Here is a 14,673-nt window from a genome sequence, read left to right as displayed (position 1 = left end):
CTTCAGCTACCCTCGTGGCCTCGCTTCAGCTCGACCCGGTCACTCGTAGTTCATCCTCAACGGACCGCTTCCATGAGTTTACAGGGCGCCCGGAGCCAAGGCTCCTTCCAGCGGCGGGTGATTTCCAGCCGAAAGAAATGGTTGCGTTATTTCGTTAGAGGGAACTCTTGGAATTGTGTGTTACCAATGTACTTTTTGTGTCGCGGTTTCCTCACTAATGGGTGTTTGCTGGCATATACTCAATAGGTCTTGATTTCGGATAGTGTTTGGCCAGAAAACGCGAAGGATCGACCTCAGTGACATGTTAACGAAAAGTTTTGTCGTATGGCCCTTTGTCACTCTCCACTATTCCACATTTTGCATCCAAGCAAACAATTGCACAGATTTCTCTACAGATTCAAAGACGGAAAGTTTGACGCGTCACTTGAGCACACTATTTTACTTCCAAACGGCCTAGTAATGCAAAAAACGTACGTATTAAATTATTTTTTGATTGGATATCAGACCGGATTTCAATCCCCTGTTGAGCTACGTTCAAATGTTAGCGTAATTTTTTTTTTGCACTATTCTAACATATTAAATTACATTACCGGATCCGGTACCGGATCCGGCGAATTTCACCGGATCCGGTAGCATGAAAAAAGCACCGGATCCGGCCGGATTACCGGATCCGCCGGACCGGATTGCAATCCCTAATCCTGATGATAAAAAAAGTGTACCAAATTTTCCATACAGAATTCGAGTTTCCAATACGTCACGCACGTAGTAAATTCATATTAAAATCGTGACGTAAAGGAAAAAAAATGGGGACCGGTAACACTCGGACACCGCAAGTGTTCTATTTTATCTACAACACACATACACAGGCACACTTTCCGAGCTTTTCACAAACATACACATATCTGTGTCAGTTTCGTTTTAATTTAGCTCGTTTATCCAGCGACCTCCCCACAAAGCCTAGTTGTAACAAAAACAAGAGAGTTCCTCTTAAATACACAACCTTTTGCGCGGTTATTTTCTTTTGTGGGAATGACGAGAATGCCGCTAGACCGTTTTCGATTCACTGGGTTTTAAAAATAGAACTGTTTCTTTTGTTTTTATAGATAACTGTCAGGATTGGACAGTGGCCTGTTTCATGAAACAAGGTAAAACAAGTACTACAGTACAAGCTACATCTATTAGTTTATTTTTAGACTGAATCACCGTTCAGGCCTTCAGCACCGTTAGCATAGTCGCGCGATAAACGATAGGGACGGCTTGGCCCCGTAGCCGAATGGCATTTCTCCGACGCCAAACGAAAGCGATACGCCGCTGGCTCTGTCGCGCCAATACGCAAGCGCGATAGAGATAGATATCTACTAGCGCTTCGTTTCGTGAGCGTTTCGTGAGCGATTGTGCCATTCGGCTAGCCACCCTAGTAATTTATCATTTATCGCGCAACCATGCTTGCCTGCACTGCCAGGACTACCTGACCTCTGTCATTAGTAATAAACGATCAGTCGGGCAAGCAAGGTAGCGTGATATAGATTATCGCGTCGCACTTACAGAAAGCGCAAAAGGGACCCACCAACGTCCAACACTAAATATATGCTATATCAGTATATCAAGCTACCGTGATTTCTCGCTTGATTACAGAATGTTAACTGTACAGGTGCCGTAGCTGAAAGGCATTTCTGCGACGCCAAACTAAAAAGAAACGCCGCGAAAGGTAGTCTGGCTATGTCGCACCAATACCAAGAGCGATAGAGATAGATATCTACGAGCGTTTAGTTTCGTGAGCGTTTGTACCATTCGGCTACGTAGGTACCCAGACTAGATAGGTAGGTATAGATTCTCTAATTTGTATAACACACAGATTACAGCCATACTCATAATTGCTCCCAAATGTTTTGTCAGCCGTAAACTGCCGGAGTGAAACACGGAAGGATTGCATAATTCCCGTCGAAACAACTTTATAATTGCTTTTCTTGCCATCTGCGACGCTCGCAAAAAATATACTTAACGTCGTTTTCGAGGACTACTGGCGCTGGTTGATGTTGAGTCTTGAAATTTAAACTAATATTTTAGTTCGGCTATTGCTTTTATGCGCCCGTATACACCTGGAGGCGGAGCGTAGAGAACGAGCTGCAGGAGTCCGGACTGAGTTGGAACGAGGCCAAGGCGGTGGCTCAAGATAGAAAGGCGTGGAAGGATCTTGTGGAGGCCCTACGCACCTATGGGGTGCCCTAGGACAATCAACATCAACAACATTGCCTTTATGACCTTTATATTCATCCGGCCGAAAAACATAAACTTCAGGGTCGCTAAACGAAGCACGGCGGCAAACGAAGTTGCCACTTCCCAGCTCCCTCGAACAGAAATATAGTATTCACCTTGGCCAGTAAATGATAAACACATGCGAAGAGGAAATTCATAACGAGTGGCGATTTAAAACACTCCCTTTCGTCGTATTTTAATTTATCGCCACTCGTTCCGAACTTCCTCTTTTCCTCTTATTTTGCACCTTTTAATAACTTTTCAATCGGGACTTAATCGCGTATTTATTACAACTAAAACAGCTCCAACGTTTCGGGGACGGCGTTGTCCGCGTGGTCTCGGAGAAGACTGGCTTAATGTTCAAACCAGTGTTTTGCGGATTAAGTTGTAATATAAATAAATACATAAATAAGGACATTCATACACAAATTGACTGAGTCCCACGGTAAGCTCAAGAAGGCTTGTGTTGCAGGTACTCAGACAACGATATATATAATGCACAAATACTTATAATATACATATAAAACATCCATGACTCAGGAATAAATATCTATGCTCATCACACAAATAAATGCCCTTACCGGAATTCGAACCCGGGACCGCGGCGTAGCAGGCAGGGTCACTACGCGCTAGGCCAGACCGGTCGTCAAATATGTTTGTTCGTGGCTAAAGCGTTTAATTTGTTTTCTAAGTAGAGCTACTTATTTATGAATTTGCAAATCCTAACTCCAAATATGAAAGGCAGGATGATCACCCACTCAAAGTTTCCCGCCGGAGGCAGCAAAAAGAGAAGTTAACACCCGAAATTCACGAACCGGTAAAAAGGCCGACTCTCACCTCAAGTTTGTTAAAGTTTTTATTTTATTAATCGCACTTATAGACCCATACTAATATTATAAATGGGAAAGTGTGTGTGTCTGTTTGTTTGTCCGTCTTTCATGGCAAAACAGAGCGACGAATTGACGTGATTTTTTAAGTGGAGATATTTGAAGGGATGTGGAGAGTGCCATAGGCTACTTTTTGTCTCTTTCTAACGCAAGCGAAGCCGCGGGGAAAAGCTAGTTTTTTATATATTTCACACTCATCGAAAAGTAATCAAGAAAGCTCGTAACGGCACTTAATACAAAATTGAAATATTGGAAAAACCCGTGACGAAATACCTAGTTGACCGATTTCCATCAAACATTAAGGATTCTCACAGGTCGGCCACGCATAAGTGGCTCCCCTGATGTTGTCCATGGGCGGCGATGACTGCTTTCCATCAAGCGGCTTGTCTGCTCGTTTGCTGCTTATTTGATTAAAAAAAACATGGCTAAGAACACTCCCGACTAATTCAGTTTTAAACAAGAAAAAACTTTATTTAAATCAGTTCATCCGTTCGGAAACTACGATGCCACAGGCAGACACGTCAAATTGGTCGGGAGTGTTCTTAATAGTCATGTTTGAAGAAAATCGGTCCACTATGTCGGAGTTTTCTTTTTCAAATTTTAAATCGTGGTTATCAAATATAAGATTCAAGAATCGGCCTTCAAGTTTAAATATAATACTTAGGTGTCAGAAGCCTCCGGAAAGTTATCGGTCGTGGCGTGAAACGAGACTGGAAACGAGAGCTGATTTTAATATGTCAGTATTGAAAATGAAATCGCCCTTCTTGTTGGCAAAACTGTGTCAAACTCATCTGAAGCGGAAAAGTATGAAATATTTGTTTGATATGAAGTCTTCGCTGTTACAATGACTAGAATAGTAAGTATAGATAAATAGTACATTACTACAGAGGCCGGGTAGGTTTGAGGCGGGCAACCCCATTCCCCGCCGAGGTATGTATAGTGCTTTTCTCAAACATGGTATGAAATAAATAAAGTCTACTGAAAATAGTAACTTTGGATGGCTGTATCTCCTAAACGGTGCGTCGTAGCGCAAAAATAATCGAATTTTCGTTCCCCTTTAATATCCCGTATACGCCTATAAAAAACAAAAAATTAAAAAAAAAATTAAAAAAAAAACGAAAAAGTTGTGTGAAAACGCACCCAAAATCAAATATTGTCTAGGGCCCGTACCAGTTGCAGTCGGCTCGTCTATAAAGCCCCTTATAGTTTTTTTTTTTAATTGGCTAAATACCTGGATGTTATGTCACAATTATCTGTGTTTGGAAATTAAAAAAGAAGACTTTGCCGGCCTTGGCCTGCAAGGTTTGTATGAAATTCCATTATCTATCAATCGTCCTAGCCGCACCTGCAACGTCATACTTCGCTGCCAATTATAAGGCACATAACATCAATATTTCATACCATGTTTGAGAAAACAATATTGTTCATTGCTAATATTATTAGTTGCCCGGGGAAGTTCTGGGATTATGTCAAAGACAAAAAAAGGGAACGACAGCACAGTGACGAGTCTTTTTATTTTAATGGAAGAGAAGTGAGTGGTCAGGATGCTGCGGATGCCTTCGCCAATTATTTCAGCTCAGTGTTCCAGCAAGATAGGCCGAACCTGGACGCGGCGGCCGCGGCGCGCTTGGCACACGTCTCCGGTGACTCGAGAACTGTCTCCATTCCCTTCGTTTCTGAGTCTGATTTAAGGGCGGCTATACGTAAAATTAAACCCCGCTCATCTAGCGGACCGGACGGTATCCCAGTATTTCTAGCCAAAGATTGTGCTGACACATTGGTTACGCCTCTAATGCATATATTTAACCTTTCGCTCAGATGTTCCGTCTATCCAAATCGCTGGAAAACTTCTAGGGTGACGCCAGTTCCCAAGGAAGGTAACAATACGGATATTACCTCTTTTAGGCCTATAGCCGTGCTGCCTGTGTTTGGCAAGATATTTGAAATCATGCTCAATCGCCATATAAGTGTACAGGTGGCAGATCGCTTGCACCCCAGTCAGCACGGCTTCCGTAAGTCGCGATCCACTGTCACGAATCTTGTTGCTCTTGCTGACTATGTCTGCAAGGAGATGGATGTTGGTCGCCAGGTCGATGCAGCTTATTTCGACTTTAGAAAAGCTTTCGACCTGGTCGACAATGACATATTGCTGGGCAAGTTGGCGCTAGTGGGCTTCACGCCGAAGCTATTAGAGTTCTTAGCTAGTTATATGTGCGGTAGGCAACAGTACGTTAGGGTGAGCGGCTTCGAGTCTAGCGATTACTGTACGCTGTCTGGTGTAAGTCAGGGCAGTACCCTTGGCCCCACTCTTTTTCTTATTATGATAAATGACTTGCCTGATACATTTAGGGCAGCTAAATGTCTTCTTTTCGCCGATGACCTGAAGCTGCTCCTAGGCATTGGTGATAGTAGTGACAGTGCGGCGTTGCAAGCTGATATTGATGCTGCTGCTGGGTGGAGCGTGAGAAATAGACTTCCCTTTAATGCCAAAAAGTGTAAGGCGATAACTTTCACACGTAAACGTTCCGCACTCCAAACTGTGTACAGTCTAGCGGGCTCGTCTTTGGAGAAAGTCACTGATATTCGTGACCTGGGTTTAATGTTGGATAGCAAATTTGACTTCCATTCGCATATCACTAGCATTAGCAGGCAGGCCAGTAAAACCTTAGGATTTGTAATGAGAATATCCAAGCAATTTCACGTCGGAGTGGCCAAGGTTCTCTATAATGCTTACGTACGCAGTAAGTTGGAGTATGGTGCGGTTGTCTGGGATCCGTATGAAGCCAAGTATTCCTTAATGCTTGAGAAAACACAACGGAAATTTGCACGCTGGTTGTACAAGAAAGCTTATGGATACTACCCGTACCTCTACCCTTCCATCTTTGTCTCGGGGATGGTTGGGCTAGACACCCTCGGTTTGAGGAGGAAGTTGCTGCTCCTGATACACTATCTCTCCATCATCCACCACCATGTTGATAGCCCAGATGTGTTAGGAAAGATAGGGTTATTAGTTCCCAAGCGTGTGCCGCGCGACTTGGAGGGGGCGGTGGCACCGCGTCGCCGGCCGTGTCTGCTGCAGCGGCCGACCGCTCGCACGTGTTACGCGAGGCACGCGCCCACCACGCGTGCTTTAACGCTTCTCCAGGCGATGCTCACTCAGCACGTTGACGTTGACATGTTTGCCGATCGTTTAGCATACTTATGCAAAACTGCTAGACAATTTATAAATTTTTATTTGACTGACCTGTAATCTGTTTTGACATTGTTTTAAATTTTCTCATTTTATTTTTCCTCTTAATTGTTTATTTGATTAGTTTGACTTGTTCGACATTTTACCTAAGCATGTTTTATTTTTATTATATTGCATGTATTGTTAATGTGTAGGTGTATTGGTTCAGACTGTAAGCTTGCACTATGTTCAATAAATAAAAATAAAAAAAAAAAAAAATTGCACCAATAAATTGTTCTTTTAGAATAAGATGATTATTGTACATTGTAGACGATTTTAAAGTGGCTGAAAAGGCAAAGTTGTTGTTTAACCGCACGTGCCAGTATTGATACCCGAGTTCAGGCTTTACACAGACTATATCTAACGACAATACTCCATATACAATGGAAAATTCCAGACATTTCGTATATGAAGATAAGTGTTCAATATTGTTTGCGTAGGACGCGATAGTTTCCGAAGCAGATCTACTATCCAATATGGTTAGCAAAGCAAATAGCGCGATATCGCCGGTCAACAATGTGTAATGAAAAGGAAATAAGCTTAGCAGTTCATCGATAATCGATTGACTTATTCTAGGTCGTGGATATAACAGTAGATTACATACTTAGGTCAGTAAAGTAAGAAATGTCATAGGTCACATGTAATTGTCGGCCCAGGCGGAGCAGAGGTCAACAAACACGTGATCTGAGACGTTTTTATTTACTGGCCAAGGTGTGTATACTTTTTGCTCTTCAACGGAACTGGGAAGCGGTAACTTCGTTTAGTGCAGTGGTCCGAAATTTGACGCTTTCCGGCCGGAGAACGGAAAAGTATTTTTTATAGGGGCATGTTTTCAATACATTAAAAATGAAGTGTGAATTAGCTCATGCCATCCCACTGACTGCGCCAAGTAATATTAACATTTAAAACAAACAACAATCCATATTTACTATAGAAACTACCAAAATAAAAATATTACAACACACAAATTGTAAAGGCAGAAGTTCATACGCCATTTGTTAATGCAGCCTGAACCACCAATGAAGATTTTCTGAATCAAAAATGATTCAGAACCCTCATTTCGTAAGTAAGATCAATACGGACTAGCCTATGACGTCAATAAAACATATCTACATAGACTTCCTAAATCCTAACCCTTCCCGAGCGCGGGCAAAGATGGCAGAAAGGTAAAATAGAAAGGTTTTGCTACGGAAAATCGTTCCTAAGATGCTATCAAGATAATCCGGGATAGATTTTACGGGTGGTTTAAAAAGGGCTTGATTTATGTCAGATTATATTATAAGTTTCTAGCCGAGCAGTTCCTAATACCAAAGACATATATAACTCCGTATAGACAGATAAAATTTAAGGCGCTGGTCGTTCTAACCCGTCGACTGCTGGCCGGCCGGACGGCTTGGCCGTTGAAGGGTACACAAGGGTACAAACCAGGTGCTCCATTATGACACCATTGCACCAATCTGCCGCCAGGACTGCTACCCTTCAACGGCCAAGTCACACAACATTAACTATAAAAATAAAGAAACCGCAGTAAGGAATCTTAGACTTGGCACGACTTTGTCTAGATTTCATTACTTTTTAGAGATAAACAAGCAGCTCCATCGAGACTTGGCTAGTTTTTTACAGAATATTGTCGGTGGGTTGCATTTTACAAGTCAGGGACTTCCTGGGGCTCATCCTTTAAGATGTACTTATCATTAAAAAAATGTCCCAAACCGACAGTTCCATTACATTCTATTTAAGTGTGATTATTTATTATTCGTTTTAGTATCGTACGTGACTTAAAGATGAATCAACGAGCAAATCTTGAGCGTTGTTCAAATTTATATTCAGATCATTTTCCCGACCGCCACCGATTTTCGATTCTTCGATAATACTTAATATAACAAAATTGATTGTAGCATTTTGTAGCGTTTCCTTTCGGTCGGAGAGATGGTCCAATATCAACAAGTATTCTTTACAACCCACTGCTGGTTGTATATTTTTGTGATATAGCGATTTCCGCCTATTTATATTTAAAGGTTTAATTGTGTTCGAATTCGATTTATTTAGATAAATTAAAAAATGCTGGTCCTGAATACAAACTGAATTAATTAATATATTGAATTTCAACATGTAGGTACAACATCAGAATAACGAAATCGCTGAACAACAGTATGTGTCATCTGGTCACGCACGCACGCATGGTCAGTGGACACGTATGGCACTCTAATTAATAGATAAGCCATGGAAAATAATATGTCAATTAGTTTATTTGTTTAAACTATCACTATTATGTAAGACCTGTCGAAACATTCATTCCTCGATCATTAAACTATCGCCCAGTCGAAACTCCCCCGATGCACCTTGCAAATATCTGTGAGTTCTACTTATCATGGTGAATAAAATATAAATTAACGAATCAGATCCATTTTGTAAGTAGAAAAAGGTAAAGTACAAATTCAAAAATGTATAAAATAAAAGTGGAATTAACTCATGTCGTCATTGAACTCTTCCAAAAGAGGCTGAATATATAAATACAATACATAAATAATAAATGAATTGTCCTTGGCCCTTTAATTCGCGTAACTCCCCGGACTCATTCATTATTTCCAGACAATTCGCTCCCACCCGAGCTTGATTTAAATGCCTCTTCCTTATTACAGTATCTTCCTAAGCTAGCCTGAAGCGAATGTCGGACCAAACTTTGCAATAACAAACTATGAAAGTGATACAATCAACGTCCTATGAAAATATATGTAAATTTGAATGCGACATCCATTCTTTATTTGTCTTTTAAAAGGGTGAGAGTACATCAATCTTATATGGTCCCGGAAACATGGCAACATGATACACCGCCTAGCATGACGCATGATACACCGATAATTTTGTTCCATCCGGAATCCGCATTGTTCACCGAACTGACAGCCGTATTCGAGCGATGTTTCTATATCATATAATATAGCGATACGATACAGATGATCAGTTTCCAAAATGACATTTCATTAAACAAATATGTCACTTATAGACTGATGATTTGGTAGGTATCGTATGAATTGTATCAATTCGTTTTCTTATAAGCACTGTTAGAATTATTTCTAAATGTGAGTAGGAGTATCATTTATAAAAAATATTTTTGGAGTGTCACTTAATGGAATTGAATCTTGATCAGTCACTTGTGTTTGATTATCGCCTCCCAAGAACATTAACCCTTAAATGCATGACCTTGACAAAGATTCATTCAAATTTGAATTTTGACATGCTGTCAATAGAGTCAAAAATGCATGATGTATATATACATCACTATGCATTTAAGGGTTAAGGGCCGAAACAGAGGAATTCCAAGCCAACTACAACTTGGACCCAACTACACACCAAGGGTGCAGTCGGCCTTGACGTGGCGCAGTCGGTAGGATAAGTTCCAACTACTCTCCCTACTTCGAATCAAGATCCGATTGAAAATTAAAACTAACTGATTTTCAATTGGTTCTTGATTCGAAGCTAGATATATTCTAATTATTAAAACATACAGGTCGCCTTATAAAAGCGTGTCAAAAAATACATTGTTTACAAACATTTATAAAGAGCAATCGGTCTTTTCTGTTTCAATATTTAAAAAAAAACAGGCACATTGTTTCCGGATGATATTAATTTAGATATGGGAAATTCGCTTCAAGTGCTTTAAATTGTTAATTTGGAATTTAGTGAATATAAAAGAAAATATTTATAAATTGAAGGAATTGATTAAAATAACTATGTCTAGAATAAACTCTTATGTCCATGAGAGGTGCTTCAGATGGCTAGTTTTGGCATGAAATGGTACCTCTTATGGTTAAATAATTAGAATATATAGCACCACTATATAGAATTATGGTTTACTTACTTATAAGATATTTTAGCACAAATGTAATGTATTAACATATTTTTCAAGCTAGATATTATGTTGTGGCAAAGAATATAGAGGTAATCTGGACGAGTCTACTTGACCGACACTAACTATTAGTCTACACTTTTTTTGGAAATTCAACTCGATTGTTTTTGTGTTTCTGTTTATGGTGTATTTTACTCTCAAGGTCCTAAATTTTAAACAAAACTAAAAATGAATGTAACAAGCCTAATTTTTTGGTAGCCCTAGAAACATTAGAATACAGCACAAAATTCCTTATTACACACCTCACATAGTTCGCAAGATGTTATTAAAACTGTCGATCAAAAAGCTTATAAATTTCAACGTAGAGGAATAACAAAACTAATGTTTGAAATGGTTCGAATAAAGTACACGATAGGAAACTATCAAGCCTAGCAAGGTCACATTTATCTCAATCCTCTTATCCGACTGTGTAGTAAACGCCTTACAGTCTATAGTCTATGCCTTGTTTGTCGTTGAATGAAAGGGAACGCGATAAAACACCGATAATATAATAATTACTGTCATCAATTAACGCGCCGCGCTACCGGCGTCGATAAATTATCATTGTATTGCCAGGCTTTGTTCTCAAATAAATAACATCATGCTATTGGATTCTGCTAACAAATTATTAAGTGGTTGTTGCAAAAAATACAAAATAATTTGTTTGTCGTGATTTGGGAAACAACATGTACCGCGGCCGCTTTTGTATTATTTAAAATTTACTTTAATTATTTAAAAAGTTAATAAAACTTAATTTCAAAATCAAAACGCACATTTTGTATTCTCCAGTCTCAAATACACATTATATTGTGTGACTTTTGCAAATGGTTAGATTATTTTACAACCTCAGAAATTCTTTGAAGTCGTGAGTAAGTCTTCCTCGGGCGTTTTGTGGGATAAATCTTAAACGGATATGTTGGGGGTAGGCACGATGAAACGTATGCTGTTTTGGAAAGAGGGTTGAAATATAATTTGCATTGAATCTTCTTTATTATATGTATACCACATTAATTCAGCCTTTTAGGGAAAGTAATATGATGTGATGACACGGTTACCTTCTAAAATGTTCTACTAATAAAATAAGACTAAAAGTTCCTTAAACATAAGCCTACATATTTGCAGCCAGTGCGCGCACTGGCCGCTGAGAAAAAAGATGAGCATATAGCGCGCCTTTTGTTTTTTTTTGTACCTACCTATTCAGCAATTTTTTTTTCTCAGAAGCCAGTGCGCGCAGTACAGTGTGTATACGACTTTCATGATTCGTGGCAAAATACCGGGATACGTTAGGAAAAAGATGTAATGAGCAATAAGTACTCTAATTCACGTGAGCTGCAAAAGTGCATCGCAATCAATGAGTTCATTCATAATGTCTCCATGCAATTTAGCAGCTCTCTACCTGATCATCAACATACTCCTTATAATCTCGTAATTCTCGACGTATGTACAATAGTACATACACAAGTACAAGTTTTGAACTCTAAAAAAATCTAAATCAGAAAAAATTGCCTAAGGATCTTTCGAGGTTAACAAGCTACTGAAACGAGTTATTCCAAAAAATTCCCAATGATTTTTCATCCCCTTTTAAGTGCGTTTTCACATTATCCGATCCGATATCGGATGTCGGACCGATATCCCATACATTACAGGCGCCATCTTGGATTTTTTCTATTGAAATCCTTCCGACATCCGATATCGGATCGGATAATGTGAAAACGGTCTAAAGCTAAAACAACTGGTATACATCAAGGCGAATCATGGTAACAATATTATGGAATTGAGTTAGGGCGGCCCGCTCAAGCGCGAGGGCGGACTCTCGCCCGGAATATTAAATTTCGTTGAATATATCTGCTATTGAAATGCCTACACGTATTAGGTATATCGGACTGTGAGATCGAATCATTTTAAACGGGAATTTAGAGCCTTTTATTAATTACTTGAAAATTAATTAAGAGTTAAAACGACCATTCAATGGTTCGGAACTGACGGAATAATGTAGCGAACATGAGTTTTTAAGACGTTACTTAAGTGATTACTAGATATCGATAACATTTTTGTATGGAGAAATTGAATAGCAATCCCTAAACGGTTAATAGCTACAAGAACCAAAAATTACATACATTTTCCGTGATTTTGTTTTTGGTCTAAACAAATAAATACATACGAGTACCAAGATAGATAGTAAATAGAGGTAGACAGAGCACTGCCACTCTTAGCTATTAAGAAGTTAAAAGAAAAGAAAATCGTGATATTGCAGTGGTACCACAATGGAATCCATCCCACAGTACACTTTCGACGACACCCATGGGAGGAAAGGTTTGGTGTAATCTTAACCCATCACGACACGGGGGAGTATTATCACAACTAGTACAAGTCAGCAAAAAGCGTAATTTTCTAGTGAAATCTCTTTCTTTAATAGCCAGCTGTGTCCGTAATCGTCGAGATCACCGGATCCCTGAAACGGCTTTAGGACTTAAGATAAGCGTTTATATTTTCTAGCAGATTTCTCTTTACAAATGGGCCAAATGGGCTTCTTACTGGCGGTTACTTAGGTAAAGAAATCCAGTCGGTTTGAAAAATATCTAAGCCGCAAATTTTTCAGCTCGGGGAGTACGATTCTTGCTTAGATTTTATCATTTTTTGCGACAAATAGATGACACAGTAAGTAAGCTCAGTAAGAAGTCATTAATTGTACTTACATAGCCTCGCTGCTTTCTAACTCGTTTTCAAAGATGTGGCGATTTTCAAACTCTCCCGCGTGGCTCCAGTAATATCGTTATTTAAGTTACGTAAACACGACGATATACTCTCTCTCTCTCTATCATAATTCAGATTTTACTGAAACTATTGTAATATTTAAATTACTTTTAAGATTGCTGCGCCCTTTTTAGGTTTCATTGTACCAAATTATGTAACATGTTTTGTAATAAATGTTTTTGACTTTTGATACTAAACGATAGGTTAGGATATAAGTATGGCCAAATTGTCGCTAGAAAGATGATGACAACTCACCAAAGAAATGGACTAATGAGTACTCGTAATGTTCATTAAAGTATTATAGTACTCACAGCACACTCGGGCTCCGTGATGTAGGAGCCGTTGGGCAGGAACTTCTTGGGGCACTCCGACCACGGCAGCTCCGCCTGGAAGCTCTGCGCGAAGTAGAACAGGCACCACGCGATGATCGAGTTGTAGTACAGCGCCACGTTGAAGGACACCACCGCCGAGCTGATCCCGATCCCGCCCAGGTACGGCGACACCTGGTGCCACACGCCGATCGCGCCCTTCCTCAGCCGCTGTCCTATAGCCAGCTCCAAGTAGAAGATTGGTATGCCCTCGATCGCAAGCATCACGAAGTAAGGAATCAAGAACGCCCCACCTCCGTTCTTCTGAGCTAGGTAAGGGAAGCGCCACACGTTCCCTAAGCCCACAGCGTATCCGACTGTCGCTAGCAGAAACGTCAGCTTGCTATCCCAGGACTCTCTCTCGCCCTCGCCGCCTTCGGGCTTCACGCCGCGCTCGACCGAACTAGCTTTACTCGTAGGAGTCTCGGACGACCGTCTGTTAGGACTCGTGTCCTCGAACGCCTCGTTCGTCGCCCCGTACATGATGGGCCTGTTGTGAGCGGTCAGCCCGTTCTCCATGGTCACCAGCCGCCCGCGGAGCTCCTTCATCTCCATGCGGTCTATGGACCTCTGCGCGTACAGGTCTCGCGAGCTCTGCCGCCTCATCAGATGAGCCGGATTCGCCATTTTTATACTAACACTTTAATTATTGTAGAATTATTGTCGATTATTTTATTGTCATCGTTTTAAACCTAAGCTAAACTATTTTATTCATTATCGCCGTCATGGCACATAATGATGACCAGTAAATAACACGTAACAATCATCGTTGTTTTTATTAGCCGTTTCGACATCTTTACAGATTTTTGATACATTTTGTTTTTTTTTTATTTGAGCACTGTGGTTTGATCGATGCTTAATCACTTTTTTTTTATAAGGTGCGGGGCGAATCGCTCCCGCCGTATCACGGACGGCACTGGCGGGAAAGTCGCGGGGTGAGGGAGCCATTTTGTTCGGGCATGCGCAGAAAGCCTAGCAGCTGCTGTACACAAAAGGCAAAGAATGGGAATTTTTGTCCTGAAAAGGATAACCTAAACCTTGTTTAACAAACTAATTATTTTATTGTTAATTATACTTTTTAACAAATACCTAATCTCATAAATACCTACATGCCTTTACTCGTACTAATTTGGTCGATAAAGTTAATTTTAAAATATAATTAGCTTCTATTATACTATAAATCAGAAAGACATAAATCAAGTTACGAGTCTTACCTTTATTTGCAATAAAGCCCCTATCTCTGTTAAAATAAAGGCTGTATTTCTTTACATGTGATCTAAAAGAATAAAGCTT

General features: G+C 40.1%; 1 protein-coding gene across 1 annotated transcript in view; it reads right to left on the bottom strand.

Moving 5' to 3' along the window:
* Positions 1–14,120, bottom strand: part of LOC125231879 (sodium-dependent neutral amino acid transporter B(0)AT3) — a 55,978-nt gene extending 41,858 nt beyond the window's left edge. The window contains exon 1 of the mRNA XM_048137472.1: positions 13,324–14,120. Within this exon, the coding sequence (XP_047993429.1) occupies positions 13,324–14,007 (684 nt within the window). The 5' untranslated portion in view covers positions 14,008–14,120. The remainder of the gene's footprint in view (positions 1–13,323) is intronic.
* Positions 14,121–14,673: the final 553 nt, after the last annotated feature.

This window comes from Leguminivora glycinivorella, chromosome 12, assembly GCF_023078275.1.
Source record: "Leguminivora glycinivorella isolate SPB_JAAS2020 chromosome 12, LegGlyc_1.1, whole genome shotgun sequence".
Classification (NCBI taxonomy): domain Eukaryota; kingdom Metazoa; phylum Arthropoda; class Insecta; order Lepidoptera; family Tortricidae; genus Leguminivora; species Leguminivora glycinivorella.
Note: the sequence above shows the minus strand (reverse complement) of the source record. Positions and strands in the feature narration are given on the sequence as shown.